We start from the raw sequence: 26539 nt of genomic DNA on the forward strand, positions 1-26539 counted from the left end.
AAATTCTACAAACAGATAGAGGGGAGAGTCATGGGTTCACCACTCTCCCCACCCCTGGCCAACTTCTTTATGGAGACTTTTGAAGAGAAAGCCTTAAACTCAGCTCCACAAAACCCACTTTGGCTTTGCTACGTTGATGATGTGTTCGCTATTTGGCCACATGGCTCAGATACACTCCACTCCTTCTTAACACACTTAAACAACCAACACCCCCAGAATCCAGTTCACTTTGGAAAAAGAAAACAACAGTCTCCCTTTCCTAGACACTCTAATTACTTTCCAGCCTGATGGATCCTTGGTTTTCTCTGTTTACAGAAAACCCACCCATACAGGCAGATGCATTCACCAGCAATCCCCTCCCCCACAACAATATGGGGTTATAAAAACACTATATAACAGGGCAAAATTAATTTGTTCAGATGACAATGCCCTAACCACTGAACTAAACCACATTCTTAACACTTTCTTAGCCAATGGCTACAATCCCCAAAAAATCCAAAAAATATTAAACCAGTTAACTCCCCCCCCCCTTTTTTTTTTCATAACAAAGATTACACTAAATCCATCACCATTCCCTATATCTGGGGCACCTCTGAAAAGTTAACCAAAATCTTAAAAGAATATGACCTAACTACTTGTTACAAACCATTTAAAAAATTGGCATCCCGTATCCGCTCCACCAGAAACCAACCACTTCCCCTAGACCTACCTAGGGTATACCAGGTCCCTTGCATCTGTAAACTGTCCTACTTTGGCCAAACAGGCAGGACAGCAAATGTCAGGATTTCGGAACACAAAGACTTCATCCAGTTTCACCAGTACAGCCACTCTGGACTTGCAGACCATGCTCTGGATACCCACCACAGGATACGTTGGAAAAAAGCCACATTAATACACTGCAGCAAATTTAAATATGAAAGATTGTTCATGGAATCAGCCTCAGCTCTAAAAAACTTTCCAAACCTCAACAAATTTGGGTGCATGAGACTGCCTCAAATTTGGGAAGCTTGCATCTTGAGAACTTCAGCCCAACAGCCAAGACAATCCAATATAGTCTGCTAGGGGGACACCTTTAGGACTCTAGGAACAACAGTAGTTTTTCTCTCTTCTGCTTCATTTGCTTTTTGTAGTGCCTGCATGCACGTGTCATAGTTGTATGTTCCCATGAAGATGGCAATGTGACATTGCCGAAATATAGGAGGTATTTATTAAAGTTTCTTTTAATTAATATTCCAATATGCGTTGTAAATTCCTTAAATAATTTAATAGTCATAGTCCTCCTTGTAATCACATGCTTATTTGACTTCCAGGTGTGATGGCCATTTATTCCCATCCCTCCTATCATGTATTTATGAAAAAAATTTTAAAATATTTAAAAAATTTTTCTGCATCCTATCCTATGAAATCTCCTTAAGAAACTTATTTTCTTATCACATCTGATCTTTTCATCTGCGAACAAAATTTTTAAATTCACAAACACAAACCTTCATTCTCTCCTTACAGAGCTGTCACCATTTTAGTTGCTTACCTCTGAATTCTCTCTCCCATTGCTTCACTCCCACAAAAATCCAGATGACCAATTCTGAGTACAGTACTCCAATTGTCATGTCATGTCATGTCATGTCATATGGACATGACATGACAATGATAAATGATATCATTTATGACATGACATTCATGACATGACATGACATGTCATGTCATGTCATGCCATGCCATGCCATGCCATGAAATGAGATGAACAGAAGAGAGTGGAAGGAAAGTTTCTGCTACTAAAAGAAGAACCTGCTCAATTGCAGAATACTCAAGAAGAAGAGAAGAATACATGATAAAAACTCACGTAATATATTTTATGAGCATAGAATGCTGGCCTGGCTGACCGAGTAGTTAGCGTATCCGCTCTCCAGCCAAAAGGCTGTGGGTTCGAATCCTGCCATAGGCATGGATGTTTGTGAGTGTCTGTGGAAATACTAGTGGTGGTGGTGATCAGTGATAGATGGCGTTGGTGTAGTTGCAGTCAGTTGGTGGATTGAGTAGTGGAGACAGAATTGTAGAGAAGGTGTCCTCCCTCGATGAGTCCTTGGACTCCCTGGAGGTGTCAAATAATAATAATAATAATAATTTTCACCAAAGTATTATAGGCATCTTCAGTACAAGAACACATAAAGACAATTGAACATTAACAGACAATTCTAAAAGAGTGCCACTTAAGTAGCTAATGTGAGATGACTAAAAAGGTCAGTAAATTTCCTAACTTAGTCAAAAAAAAACTATATATATTTAGACAAAATAAAATTAGGAAAGATTAACTGATCTCCTGCAAAGGGATAGACATAGACTATCAGATCTGTTTTTAAGTTAGGAGAGTGTAGTAAAGTTTGACATGATAAGAAGGCAAGAGTTCTTCATAAAAGTCGATTCCTCATGGAATGGATTTATAAAGAATCATGTGAAATATTACTTCACTCTCCTAACTTAAACAGATTCATTGGTCTATATCTATCCCCTTTGTGGGAGATAGTACTTTTTAAATCAGCTAATCTTTCCTACTTTATTTTGTCTAAATATATATATATAGTTTTTTTTTTTTTAAATAGGTTAGGAAATTTACTGACCTTTTTAGTTATCTTACATTAGCTACTTAGGTAGTGCTTTTTTAGAATTGTCTGTTAATGTTCAGTTGCCTTTGTGTGTTCTCGTACTGAAGATGCCTATGATACTTAGGCAAAAATTCTACGCTAATAAAATATATCACATGAGTTTTATCTGGTATTATAATTATTTATAAATGCTGCAAGTCTTCTCTGATCAGCACAGTCCATATGCAGCATGAACAAGGCCTGTTTTGAGTGCTGTTATATTACTATTCCATTATACTATACAGTTATCATTTAGGGATTGTTATTGAAATTGTTTAAAATTCGAGAATGCTGAAACTTCCCTAAATGATTATTTATTTTTATTTTGTATGATGATTCAATGGCTGTGAGCCCCTTTTACAGAGAGGTTAGGCATCACCTCAGTCCCCCCTATTTTTATCCGTGCTTGGGACCAGCATAGCTGACAATGCAGACCTGTGTCTGGAAGGATTATTTTGGTATTCCTGACTGTATCCATGTGTGTTCATGGGGCCTGTTTGCAAGGTGAAAAACCCCCAGGTAAACTGGGGAGAAAAACCCTGCTGTCCATGCCCAAGACCGGCTGACTTGGTTATTGCTGAGGAAAATCCTTAAACTCCTCACGTCTCTGACAGGAATTGAACCTAGGACATTCCTTCCCCAGGCATATGGTTGCGAAGCACATAGTCACTTGGCTAACCGTGTGGACCCCTAAATGATATTTGTACTGGATGAGAGAAAAATGATTAGTACAAGTGTTTGATGCCAGAATGGTAGAAAAAAGATCACCAGGAGCTAGTTGGATTGATGCAGTTAGTAGTACCTTAGAAAACTGAAATGCATAATATAACATTATTGGAGATCTTTGAAATAAATAATAAATTCATTTGGAAAAAAAATTGCTCATATGAACTAGCAATAATGTCATCTTAATTATGTAGTACTCTCATAATTATTCTGTACAACCTTTGAGGTTACACATCAGGATATATTTGATTACACAAAAAAGTCATATATCTCACAAACTGATGGACTACATCAGGAAATTTTGTAGACTGTTTACTTTTGTTTATTCCTATAATTTATACAACCCCCATCTTAATACTTCACTTTAAACTATTTTTTTTCTTTACTTTTTTTTTTTAAATTTAAAACATTTTGTTTTTCCTTCTTTTTTTATGTATAACTTAAAAGTCTACTTTGAACTTCCAGTTTAATGCTTTAAGTGTAGCTAATTGGTATTCATATGTAACCTTATTTTATATTTGTGTATTGTGGATGTATATATTGAAAGCTAATAAAAGTTTTTTTATAACTGTTTCAGCTCAACTAGTTCATCTCCAGATCTTCAGAAAACTCCTCAAAAGAAAAAACGTTTCAAACCTTTAGGAAGATTTTTCAGCAAAAAAGAAAAGGCAAAAGTTAAAGAAGCTTTAAGTAAAGAATCTGTAAATCAGGGTATGATTCCAAATTTGAAAATAAGTTTATTTATATTAAAGAATGTGAAACTTCATTGAAGTTTTTCATTGATACAAAAATGTGTTCTTGAAATTTTGGACACAGAATACTGTCCCAAACTGCATGCATGACTTACAACTGATCATGCAGTGAAATTGCTTTTTAACCTTATTTTTATGTAGATAGAGATGCTTGAAATAAATATAAATTAACATTTCCTTCATCCTGATGTTTATAACTGTATAATAGATGGATGAGATTATCTTTGCTAAGAAAATTATTAGAGATATTCATATGAAAAATTTTCCAGTAAGCATATATACTGTAAATGTTTTACCTATTCTGTATAGGTGAAACATTTCTGATTTTGATTTCTATTCAGTTACTCTTCCAGTTTTGTCCATTACTACTACTTCAAGATTTTCCAGAATTTTTTAAAGGAATCTTGAAAATATGGTAGCTTGTTTCTTTTAAATTAAATTAAATTTTCTAAAAAACTTCATCATTATGATGAAGTTTGGGAGAAGGAGAGGATTGTAAATTGTTTTTGTTTTCCAAAGTGGTAGAGCTGGAGCAAAAAATTTGCAGTTTCATTATTTGGCTTATCTGAATTCTTTTAATATCGCCAATTCTTCCCACTAAGAATGTAAAAATATATGAATCAAAACAGAAAAGAGCAATCAGGTTGATTAATGACATCTCTCACCAATTTACTCTGCCCACATTCACACAGACATTTACTTTCTACTGCTTACATCTTCTACAAATACTTCCATGGCTACTATTCATCTGAATTTGTATCAGTAATTCCTTTACTCTCTCTGTTAGAACCATTGAAATTCATTCAGCATCTCTTCAATACTCCTTCACAGTTTGACTCCAAACCAACAGAGCAATTTTCTTCTTCTCTTCAAATTTCTTGCATATCCATTGTTAAGTCTGGCCAAGAAGGAATCAATTTAACACAGTATTGGTTATCCAACCTCTCATGATGGATCATTAAAAAATTGTAATCCAGATATCTCTACTTTGCTTCTAACAAGATGCTTTGTGAAGGTCTTCAGGTGATTAATTTTCATGACCCTCTGTGACACTGTTGCTTTTATTGAAAACCTGTAGTGGTATGATTTATCTCTACTAGTTTCTCTTTCCACATTATAGTGACAATCTGCTGAGACTGCCATTGACTGTTTTCTTTTCTCTTGTTCAGTGTGTAGTGAGAGTATATAATGAAATTTTCTTTTATTGAAAACCTGTAGTGGTATGATTTATCTCTACTAGTTTCTCTTTCCACATTATAGTGACAATCTGCTGAGACTGCCATTGACTGTTTTCTTTTCTCTTGTTCAGTGTGTAGTGAGAGTATATAATGAATTAGGGGTAGTGACTTATATGGGAATCTTCAACTAGCCATTTGAAAACCTTATGCTCAGTTGCTCTATTTTGCTCAGTTGTATGGAAGTCAAGTAATGTTGTTGGTGGTAAGGATTGGAACTAATTCTATGTGCTGCTCAAACAGAGAGAAAGTAAGGAATAGTGGGAGATGAATTCATAGTGCAGTGCAATATCACTGCCCTACTTATTGGAGTACTTCAGTAGTTTGATAAAATTCCATGTGTAGTCTCTAGAGCAGTGTTTCTGGATTATGTGAAAAAAAAAGTATAAAAAATATTTTTAAATTGTTTATTTATATATATATATATATATATATATATATATATATATATATATATATATATATATATATATATGACAGAATGATCATTGACTCGGTTAACATACATAGTTTTATGAAAAAATTGAATGACTAGAACCGAGATTTAATTAAAAAGGTTTTAATATAAACACACTACTAGTTTCGGCCTATAACAGCCTTCTTCAGGTGACATTATAAAAGAAAAAACACTAAACATTGAGGGTTAAAAGACTATGAACAACATAGACAGTCTTTATACATAATTAGCATGAAAACGTTGTAGTTGTATTTGAAGCTGTTCTTTCATTTGTTGCATTGTTGGAAGAGTGCGTGCTTGCTGCATCACGTGAACGCCAGTACATGATTACAGCTGAATGACTATCTGGGAGGTTGTAGCTTAAGTTGTTAATTAGATGAACAGGATTGAAGATGATTTCTCTCGATTCCACAATTTTTCTCTCTATTTCGTCACTGCAACGGAAGATGTTTGTAGATTTTTCCCAGCAGACTTTGTGACTTTGGTTATCATCATTAGGATTAGCCGAGAAAAGGATGACTTGATAATGCACTTGCTCGCTGTCTCTTGTAAGTAATGTCTCTCATGTGTTCTTCCATACACATTTCGACAGATTTGTCTGTCTGCCCGAAATAAGGAATATCGCAGTCACATAATATTTTATATACGCCAGGGTATTTGAGTTGATGATGACAAGGTTTTGGGTGGCTAATTAAGGAACGGATCTTTGGAAGTGGAGTGAACAAGGTTCTGATATTGTATTTTTTTAGAACTTTTGCTAATTTATGTGAAACAGTACTTATGTAAGGAATAGATATATTGCTTTTGAATCTATTTGTTTCTTCTGAGTGATGTCTAGGAGGATTAAGAAGGAATTTGTTAATGATTTTCTTGGAATATCCATTAACTTCGAAAGAAGTTTTCAGATGGTTTATTTCTGTAAGCAGTTCATTTGGATCATCAAGAAGAGAACGGGCTCTATGTCCCAAGGTGGAAATTATTCCAAGCTTATGAGGAGGGAAATGATGGGACTGACTGTGCAGATATCTGTTGGTATGTGTGGGTTTTCTATATATAGATATTTTTAGTTTACCAGAAGAGCGAGTCAGTTTGACATCAAGAAAAGGCAAGGAATTATCCGTTTCAAGCTCAGCAGTAAACTTAATACTTTGATGTCGGCTATTGAGATGTTCGAGGAAAACCATAAGGGATTCATGTCCATGGCTCCAAACAATGAAGACATCATCCACATAATGTTTCCAAACTTTAGGTGTTAAAATAAAGGAAGAGATAGCCTTGGTTTCAAAATCTTCTAAGTAAATATTTGCAAGAACCGGAGATAAAGGATTACCCATAGCCAGTCCATGATTTTGTTTGTATATATTATCTTGAAATTTTAATAAAATGATTGAATTAATACATAATGATACCTACTCAATACTTGAGAGAGATCCAACTCGTGAACTTCAAAATCGTACAAACAACTTATTAAAAACAACAACTGAATTATCCCGAAACGTCCGTTTATCTCTACGCTCTCTCCATCCGTTAATTCCTCGCATATATGGTGTTCCTAAAATCCATAAAGAGAACACCCCATTACGCCCAATTGTAGAAGGTATCGATTCTCCTACATACAATCTTTCAAAATACCTTTTCAAATACCTCAAAAGCTTTTCAGGGAAATCACCATCCTTTATCAAGAACACTACAGAATTTGTTACATACATCAAGGATATTACAGTTGATGAAAATGACATCATGGCTAGCTTGGACATAACTTCTTTGTTCATTAATGTCCCAACAGATGAAGTCCTAACATTACTCAAGGACAAGTTATCCAAAAAAATGTTAGCCTTGCTTACACATTGCATCAGGTCCGGTTACTTCAAATTTCAAGATAATATATACAAACAAAATCATGGACTGGCTATGGGTAATCCTTTATCTCTGGTTCTTGCAAATATTTACTTAGAAGATTTTGAAACCAAGGCTATCTCTTCCTTTATTTTAACACCTAAAGTTTGGAAACATTATGTGGATGATGTCTTCATTGTTTGGAGCCATGGACATGAATCCCTTATGGTTTTCCTCGAACATCTCAATAGCCGACATCAAAGTATTAAGTTTACTGCTGAGCTTGAAACGGATAATTCCTTGCCTTTTCTTGATGTCAAACTGACTCGCTCTTCTGGTAAACTAAAAATATCTATATATAGAAAACCCACACATACCAACAGATATCTGCACAGTCAGTCCCATCATTTCCCTCCTCATAAGCTTGGAATAATTTCCACCTTGGGACATAGAGCCCGTTCTCTTCTTGATGATCCAAATGAACTGCTTACAGAAATAAACCATCTGAAAACTTCTTTCGAAGTTAATGGATATTCCAAGAAAATCATTAACAAATTCCTTCTTAATCCTCCTAGACATCACTCAGAAGAAACAAATAGATTCAAAAGCAATATATCTATTCCTTACATAAGTACTGTTTCACATAAATTAGCAAAAGTTCTAAAAAAATACAATATCAGAACCTTGTTCACTCCACTTCCAAAGATCCGTTCCTTAATTAGCCACCCAAAACCTTGTCATCATCAACTCAAATACCCTGGCGTATATAAAATATTATGTGACTGCGATATTCCTTATTTCAGGCAGACAGACAAATCTGTCGAAATGCGTATGGAAGAACACATGAGGGACATTACTTACAAGAGACAGCGAGCAAGTGCATTATCAAGTCATATCCTTTTCTCAGCTAATCCTAATGATGATAACCAAAGTCACAAAGTCTGCTGGGAAAAATCTACAAACATCTTCCGTTGCAGTGACGAAATAGAGAGAAAAATTGTGGAATCGAGAGAAATCATCTTCAATCCTGTTCATCTAAATAACAACTTAAGCTACAACCTCCCAGATAGTCATTCAGCTGTAATCATGTACTGGCGTTCACGTGATGCAGCAAGCACGCACTCTTCCAACAATGCAACAAATGAAAGAACAGCTTCAAATACAACTACAACGTTTTCATGCTAATTATGTATAAAGACTGTCTATGTTGTTCATAGTCTTTTAACCCTCAATGTTTAGTGTTTTTTCTTTTATAATGTCACCTGAAGAAGGCTGTTACAGGCCAAAACTAGTAGTGTGGTTATATTAAAATCTTTTTAATTAAATCTCGGTTCTAGTCATTCAATTTTTTCATAAAAATATATATATATATATATATATATGTTAAAGATACCAAGCTATTTTAAACCTGGTTTTTACTCCATTTCCCAAGTAAGCAAACAGACAAATAAGTCAAGTTTGCACCTGCACGTAATGCAAGTCTAAGTGACCCGTAAAGTAGTACAAGTCTAGGCAACTCGTGGTAAAGTTGGAATAAGCTCTGATCACTATTCTTAATATTTACCGTTAATGCAAAGCCCATCTCCTTGAGGAGATTATGATGCTATGCATTAAAGGCAAAGGGCCACTACCCAGACTGGTTTCGACCTTTATTGAGGTCTCATCAGTGGGAGCCAGGCTAGGAAATACCAAGGTTAAGTAATACAGAGCTTATAAGTATTTTACCAAAACAAGTTACCAAAAGGTGCTTTGACCTTATTAAATAAAAATCTCAGGATGAGAGATAGATGTAGAAAAGTTTTTTTTTATGGAGTAAAAACCAGGTTTAAAATTGCTTGGTATCTTTAACATTTTACCCAAGGTAAAAAACTTTCTACATATATATATATATATATATATCAGTTAAGTAATTTGCACACTTCTGTATACTATCAAGCATTTTGAGGGAAATTTTAGGTGCAGCCCCAAGTCGTTTGGAAAGAGTATGGGGAAGCTATTCCAAAGAGCAGAGCTGTAAGAAATGAAGACAGTGGATGAGAAATTGATTTGATGAATTTGAAGTTGAACTATATGTGGGTGTGTGTGTGTGTGTGTTGGCTGTAGCTGCTCATGTTTGTATATATATATATATATATATGAGTATAGGAAACTGAAAGGATGGTAACAGCTAGTTCAGTGGAGCAGTGCCCATGGAAATACCTATAGAAAAAACATAATGCAGTAACAGAACGTCTATGGATAAAAGCAACTGGAGGGAGTCAGTGAGGGAGGGAAGAGTCATCAGTTAAGTAATTTGAATACTTCTGTATACTATTAAGCATTTTGAGGGAAATTCCAGGTGCACCCCCCAAATGAAGGAATATGGTATTAATATACTATAGGTTTATCAACCTTTCAGGGGTAGGAGTCACATAAAAAAGGAACTTTCCTGCGAAGCTTAATACTCCATAATTGCATTTTTTAATTTCCTCTTTCTAAAAGAAAGAGGAAATTTTTTATTATTATTGTTATATATAATTATATATAATAATATAATTATATAAATTATATTATATATATATATATATACGTAGGCTGTTCAATAAGTAATAAGACTATATTTATACAGAAAACAGATTACCTTTAATCATCATCATTTACATGGTCTTTTTCGAAGTAGCTACCGTGAGACGCGATGCATTTGTCCCAACTTTACGTCCACTTCTTAAACGCATGTGAAAGTCCGTTTTTTGAGAGTTCTTTTAAAACCGCCTCCGCAGCTTTTACTCATGCTTTGTTGCTTTTGAAATGACGGCCTCTTAGTGGTTTCTTGAGCTGAGGAAACAGCCAGAAATTGCACGGTGCGAGATCAGGACTGTGTGGTGGGATATCTATGTTGTTCTTCTGAAAAAAACGTCCACTACACAACCAGCAATATGTGGCCTTGCATTATCGTGTTGCAATAAGAAGCCATTCTTCAGCAATGGACGCTTCCTTTTGATGTGCTGTACCATTGTCCATAAAACATCCGCATAGTATGAGCCGTTTACAGTACTATTCCTGGGTTATTCTACAGCGTGTTGGTAAACAATGCCTTCGTAGTCAAAAAACATTATGGTCATAACTTTACCAGCTGATTTTACAGTTTTTGCTTTCTTGGGGCTACGCAAAGATGGATGCTTCCATTCACTGCTTTGTTGTTTCCTTGTAAGGTCATAGTGATACAACCAAGCTTCATCTGCTGTAATGATGCGTTTTAAGAAGTTGTCACCTTCTTGTTCCAGTCTTTCTTTCCATTCTGTGCACACATCCATTTGATGCTGCATTTGCTCCGGTGTCAAGAGTTTGGAAATCCATCGGGCGCAAACACGTTTCAGTCCCAAATGTTCAGCCATGATTGAGTGAACACTTCCCACAGAAATATTCAGGACAACATGCAGCTGGGCATACTGTAATTCTGCGATCCTCCTTGATGATAATCGCTGCTGTGTTGATCATTGTCTCTGTGATGGACGTTGAAGGTCTTCCCTCACGTTCAAGATCTTCCACATTTTGCCTTCCTTCCTTAAAAGTTTTATGCCAGTGAAAAACACTTGCCCTCGACATTGCTTCATCGTGGAAAGCTTTGCATATCATGTTAAAAGTGTCCGATGCCGATTTTTGCAAATGCACACAAAATTTAATTGCCTAATGCTGTTCCAAGGACGCTTCCATTTCGATGACTGGTCGCGGCTGGTAGGCGCGCTGAAACAAGCTTGCGTTTAGTCACGTGACATTCTGGCACATCAGCTCGTATATGCCATCTATCAACCTCTTTTGTTAACAGACAGCAACGTTTCTTTATTCCGCAGAAATTAATATTGTGATGAGTGGTTTCGTGACAGTAAAATTAGTCTTATTACTCATTGAACGGCCTTCGTATATATATATAATAATTATTATTATTATTATACAGGCAACTCCATGGAGTTTCTTTGGATTGGTCAAGAGAGTGAGAGAGAGAGAGAGAGCCTAAACATTATGCCAAACACCATTCAATATTCACACAATATCTATCATACTTTGAATTCATTTATAGTCATTGCACCTAAGACAGAACTCTGGCAACCTATCACACTCATTCACCACTCTCCCAGCAAAAAATCTAGTGCTCACACCCTTGCTAATCACACTCTTGCTCAATTTCCAAGGATGGTCCCTAGTTCTCCCACTGCTAGGCCTGTTCTGAAAAATTTCCATTCCGTTGATCCTATAAAACCTTTCAGTAATTTTTATTATTATTATTATTATTATCCAGGCCTCCATGGAGTCAAAAGACTCATGCCGGGAGGTCCTTCCTAGGAAACACAAAGTCTATCAGGACTCATCATGGGAGATCCCTCTTAGGAAACACAAAGTCTATCATACCACTCCTTAAACTCATTGACCATTCTTGCTCTCACCACTCTATGGCAATGCATTCCATGGTTCAACCACCCTCCATGCAAAGAAACCACTCCTCGCCCTCCTGCTCATAGTTTCCTTTCGTAACTTCCAGGGATGGCCCCTTGTCATCGCTCCTTCACGCTGTTCAACCAAGTGAAAGAACTCCCCAGTGTCAACCCTGTAACCACCTCTCAACATTTAAAAGTCTCAATCATATCACCTCTCCTTCTTCTATCCACCAAACTCTGCAGTCCACATTCCCTCAGCCGATCTTCATAACCAACATTGTACAATCTTGAAACTGTCTTTGTTATCTGCCTTTGTACCATTTCCACAGTTAATATATCCCCTTCAAATCCTGGGGACCAAATCTGAGAACAATAGTCTAAGTGTGGTCTGATCAGGGTCTTATACAACGGAATGATAACTCTTTTATCTCTGGTGGTCAGTGTCCTTCTCATTATTGCAGCAATCTTCTGTGTTTCCTTCACTACCTTTGCAATATGTTCCCTAAATTTCAGGTTTCTATCAGTCATCAATCCCAGATCCCTTGTCTCTACTACTTCCTCCAGTTTAACTCCTCCCATAGAGTATGCAGCGTCCCATTGATGTGTCCCAAACCTCAAGACCTTACATTTTGCTGCATTAAACTGATACCCCATTCATTTGTCCATCTGTCTAGCTTATTCAAATCCTCTTGCAGGGCTACCACATCTGCACTATTACTAATAACCCTTCCCAGCTTCACATCATTCATAAACAACCAACTATCCCTTTGCAATCCACTGACAATGTCATTGATATAAAGGTTAAACAGTATAGGTTCCTAGTACTGAGCCCATTGGGACCCCACTTGTAACCCTCTGCCTCCTTGAAACTGCCCCACCATACACAACTCTCTGATACCTATCGGACAGCCAATCCTGAATCTAGTTGAACAATCTGATATCATGCTGCAACTTAAATATTAGCTTATCATGTGGCACCCTGTCAAATGCCTTCGCTAAATCCAAGAAAATGGCAGTATATGCCTTTCCCTCATCTACTGCTCTTGTAACTTTATTATAAAAGGCTAACATATTACTAAAACAACAGCGCCCCTTCATAAATCCATGTTGACTCTCACAGATAACATTACCCTCATCTGCCCAATGTTGTATACAGTCCCTCAATAATTTCTCCAAAATCTTAACAACTACTGATGACACACAAACTGGCCTATAATTAGACTCTTCCAGTCTGCTACCACCCTTATGCAATGCCGCTATCTTACCTTCCTTCCATTTCCTGGGCACCTTTCCTGTAGCCAGATTCATTGAAAAGCCAGGTCAAAGGAGCTGTCAGTTCTTTAGCACATTCTCTCAAAACTCGTGGTGAGTACCGTCCAGTCCCACAGCTTTACTGACATCCAGAGTACTCAGTATCTGGAACACACTCTCCTCCTGCACAAATTTATATGCTTTAGTCATATCACTCATTTTCCACCTAATCAATCAATTTCTGCAACCCACAAATCTTCAGTCTATCCTCATAAAGTGCATTCCTGCTACCATCTGGGTTATTTGTCTCTAGATTCTCTCAACCTTCTTCTTCCCATTCCCAAGAAACTCAGGTAACCAGATCTGTGCAAAGTAGTCAAAATGGGGTCTTATCAAGATCCTATAAAGAGGTATAATAATTTGCTTATCTCTGTTAACCAAGTAATCTGATGAGCTGTTTAAGCCGCTTTCACAATATGCCCTGTAAACTTCATTTCCCTATCCACTAACACTCCGAAATCCCTGATGTTATCAATTTCTTGGAGTACAGTTCCATCAATATGGTACACAGCTGGTAATCTTTTCATCTCAAAATGCATAGTCTTACACTTTGCCGCATTAAACAGACATCTTTTTTCCTTTGCCCATACTGCCAATCTGTTTAATTCATCTTGCATAATATTAACATTATCTTTATTGAATATTGCTCAAATTTTGCATCATCAGAAAACAACTGGATATTTTCTTTCAGTTTATCATTAATATACAAATTAAATGGTAGTGGCATGAGCCTTGTGGCATGACATTAGTCACGGACGTTCTACTGGATTCTACTCCTTAATAAACTACTGTCTGTATCTCTATCAATTACCATCTTATTCAACTTCGTATCCTTCTGCATGTGCCACAGTTATATTTATCAAAATTCCATCCAGTATTATTATTATTATTATTATTATTACGGGCGACTCCAAGGAGTCCTTAGACTCATCGAGGGAGGCCCTAAACATTATGTCCATCACAACTATTCGACATTCACACAGTATCTATCATACTTTGCCTTGAACTCATTCACTGTCATAGCTGCCAGAGTCTGTTGTGGGTGCTATGACAGTGAATGAGTTCAAGGCAAAGTATGATAGATACTGTGTGAATGTCGAATAGTTGTGATGGACATAATGTTTAGGGCCTCCCTCGATGAGTCTAAGGACGCCTTGGAGTCACCCATAATAATAATAATAATACTGGATGGAATTTTGATAAATATAACTGTGGCATATGCAGAAGGATATGAAGTTGAATAAGATGGTAATTGATAGAGATACCAGACAGTAGTTTATTACTATTATTATTACTATTATTACGGGCAACTCCAGGGAGTCATTAGACTCATCGAGGGAGGCCCCAAATCATATTCATCACAACTATCTGACATTCATATAGTATCTATCATACCTCGCCTTAAACTCATTCACCATCACAGCATCCACCACAGACTCAGGGAGCGCATTCCACTCATTCACCACTCTAAAAGTAAAGAACCCAGCTCTAACACCTTTACTAACCACACTTTTGCCCAGTTTAGATGGATGTCCCCTAGTCCTCCCACAACCAGCCCTGTTCTCAAAAATATCTTCTGAATTAATTTTATAGAAACCCTTCAGTAATTTGAATGTCTCAATCATATCTCCCCTCCTCCGCCTATCAACCAATTTTTGCAACCCACAAATCCTCAACCTGTTCTCATACGGTTCATTCCACAGACCTGCTATCATCTTGGTCACTCGCCTCTGGATCCTCTCCACCTCCTCCCCATCAAGAAGAAACCTAGGTGACCAAATCTGAGCACAGTAGTCTAGATGGGGTCTTATCAAGGCTCGATAGAGAGGAACAATAACCTGCTTGTCTCTGCTTGTCAACGTATTCTTCAGCAGCCAAGTGATTTGATGAGCTATTTTGGTCACTTTTGCAATGTGTCCCCTAAATTTCAATTCCTTATCCACCAACACTCCTAAATCTCGTGCCTCATCAATTTCCTGGAGCAGGGTTCCACCAATGCAGTAAACTGCCGCCAATCTTTTCATCCCAAAATGCATAACCTTACATTTTGCCACATTAAACTGACATCCATTCTCCTTAGCCCAGACCTCCAATCTATCCAAATCATCCTGCAAAATTTTGACGTCATCTGCATTCATTAATTTTATAGAAACCCTTCAGTAATTTGAATGTCTCAATCATATCTCCCCTCCTCCACCTATCAACCAATTTTTGCAACCCACAAATCCTCAACCTGTTCTCATACGGTTCATTCCATTGTTCATTGTCAACGTATTCTTCAGCAGCCAAGTGATTTGATGAGCTATTTTGGTCACTTTTGCAATGTGTCCCCTAAATTTCAATTCCTTATCCACCAGCACTCCTAAATCTCGTGCCTCATCAATTTCCTGGAGCAGGGTTCCACCAATGCAGTAAACTGCCGCCAATCTTTTCATCCCAAAATGCATAACCTTACATTTTGCCACATTAAACTGACATCCATTCTCCTTAGCCCAGACCTCCAGTCATGCCACAAGGCTCATGCCACTACTATTTAATTTGTATATTAATGATAAACTGAAAGGAAATATCCAGTTGTTTTCTCATGATGCAAAATTTGATCCTATAAAACCTTTCAGTAATTTTTATTATTATTATTATTATTATTATCCAGGCCTCCATGGAGTCAAAAGACTCATCCCGGGAGGTCCTACCTAGGAAACACAAAGTCTATCAGGACTCATCGTGGGAGATCCCTCTTAGGAAACACAAAGTCTATCATACCACTCCTTAAACTCATTGACCATTCTCGCTCTCACCACTCTATCAGGCAATGCATTCCATGGTTCAACCACCCTCCATGCAAAGAAACCACTCCTCATCCTCCTGCTCATAGTTTCCTTTTGTAACTTCCAGGGATGGCCCCTTGTCATCGCTCCTTCACGCTGTTCAACCAAGTGAAAGAACTCCCCAGTTTCAACCCTGTAACCACCTCTTATTCCACTCATTCACCACTTTAAAAGTAAAAAAAACCCAGCTCTAACACCCTTACTAACCACACTCTTGCCCAGCTTCCATGGCTGTCCCCTAGTCCTCCCACCACCACCACCAGTCTTGTTCTCAAAAATATCCTCTGAATTAATCTTATAGAAACCCTTCAGTAATTTGAATGTCTCATTCATATCACCCCTTTTCTACCTATCAACCAATTTCTGCAACCCACAAATCTTCAACCTATTTTCATAAGGTTCATTCCATAGACCTGCTATCATCCTGGTCACTTGCCTCTGGACCCCCTCAACCTCCTCCTCATTAAGAAGAAACCTAGGTGACCAAATCTGGGCATAGTAGTCGAGATGGGGTCTTATCAAGGCTCGATACAGAGCAACAATAACTTGCTTGTCTCTACTCATCAAAGTATTCTTCAGCATCCAAGTGATTTGATGAGCTGATTTAGCCACTTTTGCAATGTGCCCCCTAAACTTCAACTCCCTATCCACCAACACTCCCAAGTCCCTGGCCTCATCAATCTCCTGGAGTACAGTTCCACCATATACTGCTGTTAATTTTTTCACCCCAAAATGCATAACCTTACATTTTGCCACATTAAATTGAAATCCATTCTCCTTAGCCTAGACCTTTAATCTATCCAAATCATCCTGCAAAATTTTGACATCTGCATTCACTCTTGCCCTACCCAACTTTGCATCATCAGCGAACAAATGAACCTTTCCTCTCAGTTCCTTCCCTATATCATTAATGAACAAATTAAACAGCAGTGGTCCAAGAACAGAACCCACAGGGTTCTGTTCTTGGACCACTAGTCACAGGCCGTCTTTTGGACTCTACTCCTGAGTAAACTACTCTCTGGTATCTCTCCATCAACCACCCTCCTATCCATCTCACCAATCCTGTATCCAAATCCCATATGTTGCAGTTTACGGATTAGACTTCCATGTGTTATCCTGTCAAAGGCCTTAGCCAGGTCCAGCAGTATCACTATAAACCCATTATCCTTATCCAGTTCAGCCGTCACTGTGTTATAAAACCTGAGCAAGTTACTAAGGCATGATCTACCCTTCACAAAACCATGCTGTTCCTCCATACAGTATCTCATTTTCATCAATCCATTCCTCTATTTTTCTCTTGAATGCTGATCAGTCAGTAATTTGCAACAGTAGTCTTGGATCCTCCTTTATGCAGTGGAACTATTTTCTCCTCTTTCCACCCCTTTGGGACTAAACCAGACCCGAGACTCAGATTAAACAATATGGTCAAGGGCACTGACAATTCTTTAGCCGCTTCACGTAAGACCTGTGCTGGTATATGATCCAATCCCACAGATGTATTCGCATTAAGGTTCTGTAATAGACTATTCACCTCCACTTCATTCACCACAATTCCCATATAAACTAATGGCTTCTTTATTCTTTCAATGTCACCACCTGGATGATATACTCTTGCAAAGTGCTCACTCAGTAATGAGTGAGCACTTTGCAAGTAGGGAGGTCACTGAATCAGTCGATTCAGTGACCTCCCTACCATCGGCATTCCTTAAAATCATTCTGCCATGTACAGTTTTTCTTTTACTTGCAGCATATTGAAAGAACTGTTTGGGATTCTCTTTAGCTTGCATGGCTAATTTCCTTTCATAATCCACTTTTGCTTTTCTTACCACACTCCTGTGAAAAGCCTTTGCAAAGTCCAGCAGTATCATTGTATACCCATTACCTTTATCCAGTTCAGCCTTTCTTTATCCTTTTTATAAAAGAGGGATTAAGTTACTGAGGCATGACCTACCCCTCAAAAATCATTTTCCCCCCTCCCATATAGTATCCCATTCCTGTCTGCTCATTCCTGTATTTTTCTCATGACTTCTGAGATGATAATCAGTCAGTAATTTGCTACTTCAGTCTTGCAGACCTCTATTATGCAGTAAACTATTTTCCCCTCTTTCTGCTCCATTTGGACAGCTCAGAACTGAGACTTATATTAAACAGTGCGGTCAAAGGCACTACCAATTCCCCAGCACATTTTCCTAGCACTCGATCTGGTATAATATACCATCAATACCAGCTTGTATACCAGACGTGCACAGGCTTTTAGCATTTATCAAAATTATTCCATAATCATTCTTCATTTTATTTGTGACATACCAAAAGAAATCTTTGGAATTAACTTTAGTTTGCACTTCTAATTTACTCTCATACTCTGATTTGGCCTTTCTTACCATACTAGTCATCTTGTGGCCTGTGCTTTGTGCTGTTCATGTGTCTGCCAGTCATCATTCTCTTTGAATTCCCTCCACAAATTTTTCTATTCTTTTCTTTCTTTTTTTTTTTTTTTTTTTTTTGTAGTTCCTGATTATTGATGCTACTCATCCATTTCACTCCCATTTGATTTATCCACCTGACTAGGCATGCACTCTGTTATTACTTCTCTCAAACACCTCTTTACCACCTCCCATTCATTATCGACATCCAACCCTTGCAGTTCCTTGGAGCATGGCATGCTTTAAGCAATCTCCTGAGTTTTTCATACGTACCAGCTCTATAATTCTCACATTTACCTCCTCTTAATTGAAACTTCCACATATTTAGCCACCTCCCAACCCAAGACCACATTCCTGAAATCACTCTCACTAATTGATAGCAATGTGGTCCTCTTGGTTACAGAAAAATCTGATGCAATTACTAGATCTAGCACTCTCAGATACCTGGTTCATTCCATTGCATGCTGCCTCAGGTGATTTTTTCTTAGTAACTGCATAAATTCCATTTCCTTCCTCCCATGTATTCTTTCCTCCTTCCAATCTATATTCCCCTACTTGAAGCCCCCCAAGAATAACTTATCCTTCTCAGTCATTGAGCTTATTTGTTGATGCATGCTATCATTATCATCCTTCACATCCCCTTGTCTGTAGCAGCAACCAACTGTATATTTTGTCTTGTTGGCTTCTATCTTGCATCTGATGGCCTCAGATGCACTGTTTTCATTGACCTTCAGTTGAATTCCTACTCTTTTTGGTTGCAGTTTGTCAACATTACCCCTACCCCATTCTTTTTCTCTCTCTATCCTACCTGAAAATATTATATCCTTTGCATTCTATCCCATTAATTATACTATTTTCTGTCAAACATATATCACTAATGAAAATAACCTTTGGCTAAGAAGAAATCCTAAAATTCCAAAGAAATTCCAATGCCAAAAACTCTTCACCTTTGTTCCAAATGCTCTGGCATTATTATAAATAAAGTGCAATCCCCTAGACCCACTACTATTCTTACGCTTTATACTCACTATCTCATTCTGGTTTGTTTCCAGCAGTACTAACTTCAGCACTTTTTGCACATTCTGACATTCAAATGCTTTGTTGGTATCTTGTGGACCTATTCAGTGGTTTCTCACTTAGTAGCTCTAGTTGCCCTGATTTTGCTCCTTTGATTTCACATTATTCAACAACACTTTTTCTAGACTCAGAACACCAAATTCATTTGCACCAAAGTGCAAACCATCACTTTCATATGAATTCTTTATGATATCATTGTGTATGATTTTGTGTTAAGTGTACATTAGAAATCAATTGTAATTTTTTCTGTAGCGATAGAGAAATTAATGTACATCCTAATTAATGTACAATCTTAATTCTTTAGGTACTAGTATTGATAGTGAAGTAGTTTCGACAGATTCAGTATCTGTTAGTAGTAGCAGTAGTGTCCTTGGGCAGAAATCTGATTTTGATAGAAGAACAAAGAAGAAGTAAGTACCTTTGTTTCCCTAAGATATGTTCAAGGTGTTGACTGATTTTTCATTAGTTTATATATATATATATATATACAGGCCTGGCTGGTGGCGTGTACGAAGTGTGCAATATACACAGGCACTGCAGAAAAAAAAGGCGCCTAAAAGATGTCAAAAAATATGAGATAAGAGTTTAAACAAACAACAAATAGGACATATAATTATGAATGTACATCGTCTTCTGTTTGGGTCCCTTCAGATCTTCCCGGAAACAAACAAATAATATACCTAAAATAGTTCTTTATTTTTTGATGTATCACAAATCAACTTATGATTAATTGTTGAGTTCCTTGTAAGGGCGTATCCTAATTTTAATCGGATCGGATGCATGTGGTCTGGTCCTAAAAGTCGGCTTACTACTAATAACTCATTCTTTTCGACATTCGAGCCTGTTATATTAGCGGGCTGTTAGAGCACCGTCAGTGACACAAAATAATCGTGAACTCTCAAGTCCAATGCGAAACATTCTTGTAAAATTCTCTTATCTATTTTTGTTGAATCTTCAAAATTAATTTATTTATTAATGCAAAATTAATGTAAAGAATATTTGAATAAATCTCTTAACTTTATATTACTATTTTATATTATTTTGAAAATTTATATAACTTGAAAAAATTTGTATAAGCAGGACTAATCCGTAGGTAACATTATACTGTAAAGCAGTTTTCATTTGTTTTTCATTTCCTGTTCGTTTTATTCACACTTTATTAAAAAAAAACTTTTTTAGAAAGGCGCCAAACATGAATTGCACACACAAGAAAAATACTATGCACAGGTCCTGTATATATATACATATACAGTGGATTCCAGTTAATTGGGACACATTGGGAGACTAGAACACTTTGTCCCAATTAAATGGCTGCCCCAATTATGCAGAATTTTATAGAAAAGCTAAAATATCACAAAAAAATTAAAAATGTTTAAAAATAGACAAACTTTCAGTATACCTTCATTAACCACCTTACCATCCGTTATGGATCAAATACGCATCCTCATACGCTTCGTATCCATCATATAGTTCAATGTTATATTAATGGTATTACAATTTTAATATGCACTTCGCATCCATGATAGCCTTGACGACTATAAACGTCTTGGACAGTAGCGTGGTTAACCATGTTTTTATTTAAAAAAAAAAAAAAAACTAAACATACACACGTATCAGTCTAAAGTGAGGTTAATTATATGTAGGTATCTATCAAAGAAGCATATTTTCCCTAACAATTATTTTGGACAAATTTATCAAGTGTACCTGACTGCAACTGAACAAAATGAACACAGGTATCTAATTCAGATAAAGGATTGCCTTCTTGCACAAAGTAGTGTTGTAATTCAGCAATAAATTTCCTGGTTTCTTAGTTAATAACTAATGGTTTCTTTATTCTTTCAATGTCACCACCTGGATGATATACTCTTGCAAAGTGCTCACTCAGTAATTCCACTATATCGACTGATTCAGTGACCTCCCTACCATCGGCATTCCTTAAAATCATTCTGCCATGTACAGTTTTTCTTTTACTTGCAGCATATTGAAAGAACTGTTTAGTTCTCTTTAGCTTGCATGGCTAATTTCCTTTCATAATCCACTTTTGCTTTTCTTACCACACTCCTGTGAAAAGCCTTTGCAAAGTCCAGCAGTATCATTGTATACCCATTACCTTTATCCAGTTCAGCCTTTCTTTATCCTTTTTATAAAAAAGGGATCAAGTTACTGAGGCATGATTATTCGTTGCATAAGGGTAGAATGGAGGGTATCAAACTATATGCTTGTTTGTATTTCTTCTGTAGCTGTTAAGATTTTAGAGAAATTAGTCACTTGCTCATGTTCAGGTGTGTCATCCTCATTACTGTCCTTGTCTTCCAGGGTCTTTAGGTGTTTTGTTGCAATTTGTTCAACAACTGCATTCTTCATTTTCAATGTAACATTAAAAGCTATTGTTAATACACAAAAACTCTTTGTAGTTTCTGACGTGCTGTAGTCCCAAAATGATTTCATTTTCATTATCAATCATATCTGCCATTTCCTGGTCTGAATTCTTAAAACCACAATGAGCAAAGCAATTTTGAATTGTTTTGCTACTTATTTCTCACTAACGATTTGCAACAAATTGTTCAGCCTGTAAAATGGTAACCTTTGCACTGATTTCTTTAGTCGTTGAAGGTGACATCAGTAGATTTTCTTCAATTGTTTCAAGGATGTAGTGTACCAACCTTCCATGAAACAATGTCTTCAAATGTTTTGTTTCTCATGTCCTTACCAGTACATATAACATACAAAATATGTGTTAGTCGACTGTTTATGGTATTGGTAAGGCTTCTGGTCAACAATAGGCTATTAGATGTGGTGAGTAGGTGGAAAAAGGATAGTGGATGGTTTATTTTGCTGGGTGCAGATGGGAATCGGGTGAGTAAAGCAGATGACATAGTTGAGCTATTTAATGATTACTTTATTAGAGTGTTCTATCCTGGTATACTTTATTCCTTTAAGCTTTATTCCTAAAGGATAATGAGTGGTGAAATAAAGAGGATGTATTCTGAATACTGAGTTCTAAATGTCGATAAGGTGGGTGTGTGTGGGGGGGGAAGAACTAGATAGAATTTCACCATGTGTTTTAAAGGAATGTGCTATGGAACCGACTGTGCTGTTAACTTGAGTGTTTAATGCAAGTCATGCAATAGGGCAAGTTCCTAGAGAGTGGAAGGAGAGAAAGATAGTATCATTGCATAAGGGTAGAATGGAGGGTATCAAACTATATGCTTGTTTGTATTTCTTCTGTAGCTGTTAAGATTTTAGAGAAATTAGCAAGAATTCATATGCAGAATTGGGCAAATGAGCATAATAATACTTATGCAGGCCAGCATGGATTTGTTAAAAGGCACTCTTGTTTTAGTAATCTGGTTACCTTTTATAATAGAGTAACAAGAGCAGTAAATGAGGGTAACGATACACTGCCAATTTTTTGGAATTTTCCAAGACATTTCACAGGGTGCTACATGACAAGTTGATTTTTAAGTTACATCATATGGGTATGGATATCAGGTTTGTGGACTGGATTGGTGATTGGTTCTCTGACAGATATCAGAGAGTTGTATATATGGGGGAACAGTATCAGGGAGTAGGAAAGTTACAAGGAGTTCCCCACAGAGTTCAGTCCTGGGACCATTGCTGTTCAACCTTTATGTCAACGATATTGTCACAGGACAAGGAGATGTTCAGTTGTTTGCTTCGATGATGTGAAGCTTGGGAGGATTATTAGTCATAGTGTGCATGTTTTGGATCTTCAAGAGGATTTTCAGTTTAATGCAACAAAATGTAAGATTTTAAAATTTGGGATTCATAGAAGGGATGCTTCATACTCACTTGATAGAGTTATACTGCAAGAAGTGGAGGAAGCAAGGGATCTTGAGGTGATCGTGGATAGAGATTTAAAGTTCTGGAGACATATTGCAAAGGTTGTGAAGACATCTCAGAGAATTGTGAAGTGTTGCGGAGAACATTGACCATGAGAGATAAAAGTGTGCTGTCCCATTGTATAAAGCTTTGATTGGATCACATCTGTATTTCTTTGCTCAGATCTGTTTGCCAGAATTTGAAGGGATGAAGTAACCTTGGAGAGGTTGCAGAGACAGATAACAAAAATGATGTCAGGACTGTACAACATTGATTATGAGGATAGACTGAGGACATGCGGAGTACAGAGTTTGGTAGATAGAAGGCAAAGGGGGATATGATCGAGACATTTAAGCTGTTGACGAGTTATTATTGTATTAACACTTAGGAGATTTTTCATATAGTTGAACAAGGGAAAGAACAAGAGATCATCCCTGGAAGTTGCAAAAGGAGATGGTGTGTAAAAGGGTATGAAGTAAGTTTTTTGCATGGAGAGTGGTATGGGCATGGAATGTATTGCCAGAGGATGGTAAATGTGCAGACTGTGGATGATTTTAAGGAGTGGTATGATAGACTTTGTGTTCACTACTGTTGGCCTCCCACAATGAGTCTTGTGACTCCATGGGGATCAGGAAAATAATAATAATAATAATAATAAATTGCATTCAGCATTACATAATAATTTCTGTATTGCTGAATGCGATTCATTATTATTATTATGGCTGAACTTACACTTGACTCTGTCCTCCCTGTACTTTGATTCCTGCTTTGGCACTTTCAACCTGTCACTGAACTGTACTTTCTCTCCAAACATTTAACTCAGAAACTATTCAAATACAGTCTATCACACATATAGAAGTTCTTTTGTCCATCAGTTTCACTTTATACATCTATAAACTGCCACAATCTTTTCGTTAACTCATTTGCAATAATGGCCCTTCTTCTCAATTCACTCAGTGCTCATACTATAGCATCAGACTCACAATCTTTTCTTTCTTGCTCTACTTTTTTTTTTGCTTCTATTAGCAGATCTTTTACACCTTCTTTCATTGCATATTTCTCACATTTCAACTCATTCATGCCTGCCAAAGCAATCAACTTTTTCACTACTCCCCTCTGCAGATTAACAGTTTCACTAGTATCCTTGATCTTCTCACCAAGAAACATGGTTTCATTACATTCTCATTAAGTACACCTTTATGACTGAATCTCCATACAATACCTTTTCCTTACTTCCACTTTCTCTCTCTCATACTTTTTCCACTTGTTTTTTCTTTCATTCTCCTTCCTGCTGTGCTATATATCAGTCACTTCTCAAGTCACTTGAACTCATGTTTTGTTCTGACTGTCATCTTATCATTCACATTGCCTTAAGTCAATTCTTTCACACCCTGATTCATTCAAATTTTGTCTACAGTTGCTCACTCCTTCCACATTCGGTACGACACCATGTTCAGTATCCTGCCTTACATCATTAATATTTGTTACTTCATTCTCCCAATTTCAACATGACTCACATTTCTTACACTTCCACACAAAACATTTCTGATAGACACTTTCTGCATCTCACTTTTCATACCTTCATACCTCACTTTCATCCTTCATGTTAAACTCAACAAATAAAGGAAGCCTTGGCAGCCATTTTTCTTATATGCATTGATGAAATGTAAAACTATATTTGAACAGTATCACATATTAAAGCACACTCAACTAGCCAGTCTAATGTAAGTAACATACTACCAATAATAATTACTAAAATTATTGATATTACTAAAATGAAAAGACTCCTCTGTATACCACATGGAAGTAGCACCACTACCACTACTTCCATGTGCTATGCTAGTGCTAGCTTCTTATTTCTTATGCTTTTTCTCTGTATGAATTTGTGTGCATTTTTATGTTGGAACATGGTAATCACTGGTCCATCTTTGAACAGAAATCCAGCAGATACTTAAAATTATTATTAGTTTTGGTCTTTTTTTTTTTTTTCCCAAAATTTTCCAAGATATATCTGTGTGTCAGGGATTTATTTCTTACTCTCCTATTTTGGTCTTCAGCAAAATTAGCTTTTTTCTTTTCTTTATGTGGGCTGCTCTTTAAAATGATTGAAAAATTTCTTGTACATCTTCACTACTAAACTTTCTATAAGCCTAATATCACAAATAACTCTCAATATTTAATATCCCATTTTGAAATTTGTCATTCTACTTGAAACTGCTGTCTGATACCATTTTATAGTTATTATTAGAAGATAGCAATTTTAGTAAAATATTAAAATGGTAGAATATAATTTGAATATAATTTGAATAGAATATAAGATAAATTAACTGTGGAAAGGATACAAAGACAGATGACAAAGATGATTTCAGGATACTTAAAAAGTATCCTGAAACCATCTTTGTCAAGGATAGTTATTAGGATCGGCTGAGGGAATGTGGACTGCAGAGTTTGGTGGATAGAAGAAGGGGAGGTGATATGATTGAGACTTTTAAACTGTTGAGAGGTGGTTACAGGGTTGACACTGGGGAGTTCTTTCGCTTGGTTGAACAGCGGGAAGTAGTGATGACAAGAGGCCATCCCTGGAAGTTACAAAAGGAAACTGTGAGCAAGAGGGTGAGGAGTGGTTTCTTTGCGTGGAGGGTGGTTGAACCGTGGAATGCATTGCCTGATGGAGTGGTTGAGTTTAAGGAGTGGTATGATAGACTTTGTGTTTCTTAGGGGGGGACCTCCCCTCGATGAATCTTGACAGACTTTATGTTCTTAGGAAGGACCTCCCACGATGAGTCTTTTGACTCCATGGAGGCCTGAATAATAATAATAATATTAGAATATTACAATAATTATGATATAAGAATATTAGCAAATAATGCATTCACTTGTTTTTTTTTAATTTTTAAACCTGTAATATTTTTAGACACGAGCTCTTGGCAGAATCTATGAAAGCTGGTACTCCATTTGCCTTATGGAATGGTCCTACTATTGTAGCATGGTTAGAGGTAA

At 36.8% G+C, this 26539-nt stretch overlaps 1 protein-coding gene across 1 annotated transcript in view; it reads left to right on the forward strand.

The window, feature by feature from the left end:
- LOC150105860 (liprin-alpha-1-like) overlaps positions 1-26539 on the forward strand; it is a 394932-nt gene that overhangs the window by 319376 nt on the left and 49017 nt on the right. The window contains exons 17-19 of the mRNA XM_090394581.1: positions 3943-4076; positions 20001-20106; positions 26442-26535. Coding sequence (XP_090250707.1) covers positions 3943-4076; positions 20001-20106; positions 26442-26535 — 334 coding nt within the window. The remainder of the gene's footprint in view (positions 1-3942; positions 4077-20000; positions 20107-26441; positions 26536-26539) is intronic.

The sequence above is a fragment of the Typopeltis vanoorti genome, chromosome 6, assembly GCF_054136105.1.
Source record: "Typopeltis vanoorti isolate ZY-2024b chromosome 6, IOZ_Tvanoo_1.0, whole genome shotgun sequence".
In the NCBI taxonomy this organism is placed as follows: domain Eukaryota; kingdom Metazoa; phylum Arthropoda; class Arachnida; order Uropygi; family Thelyphonidae; genus Typopeltis; species Typopeltis vanoorti.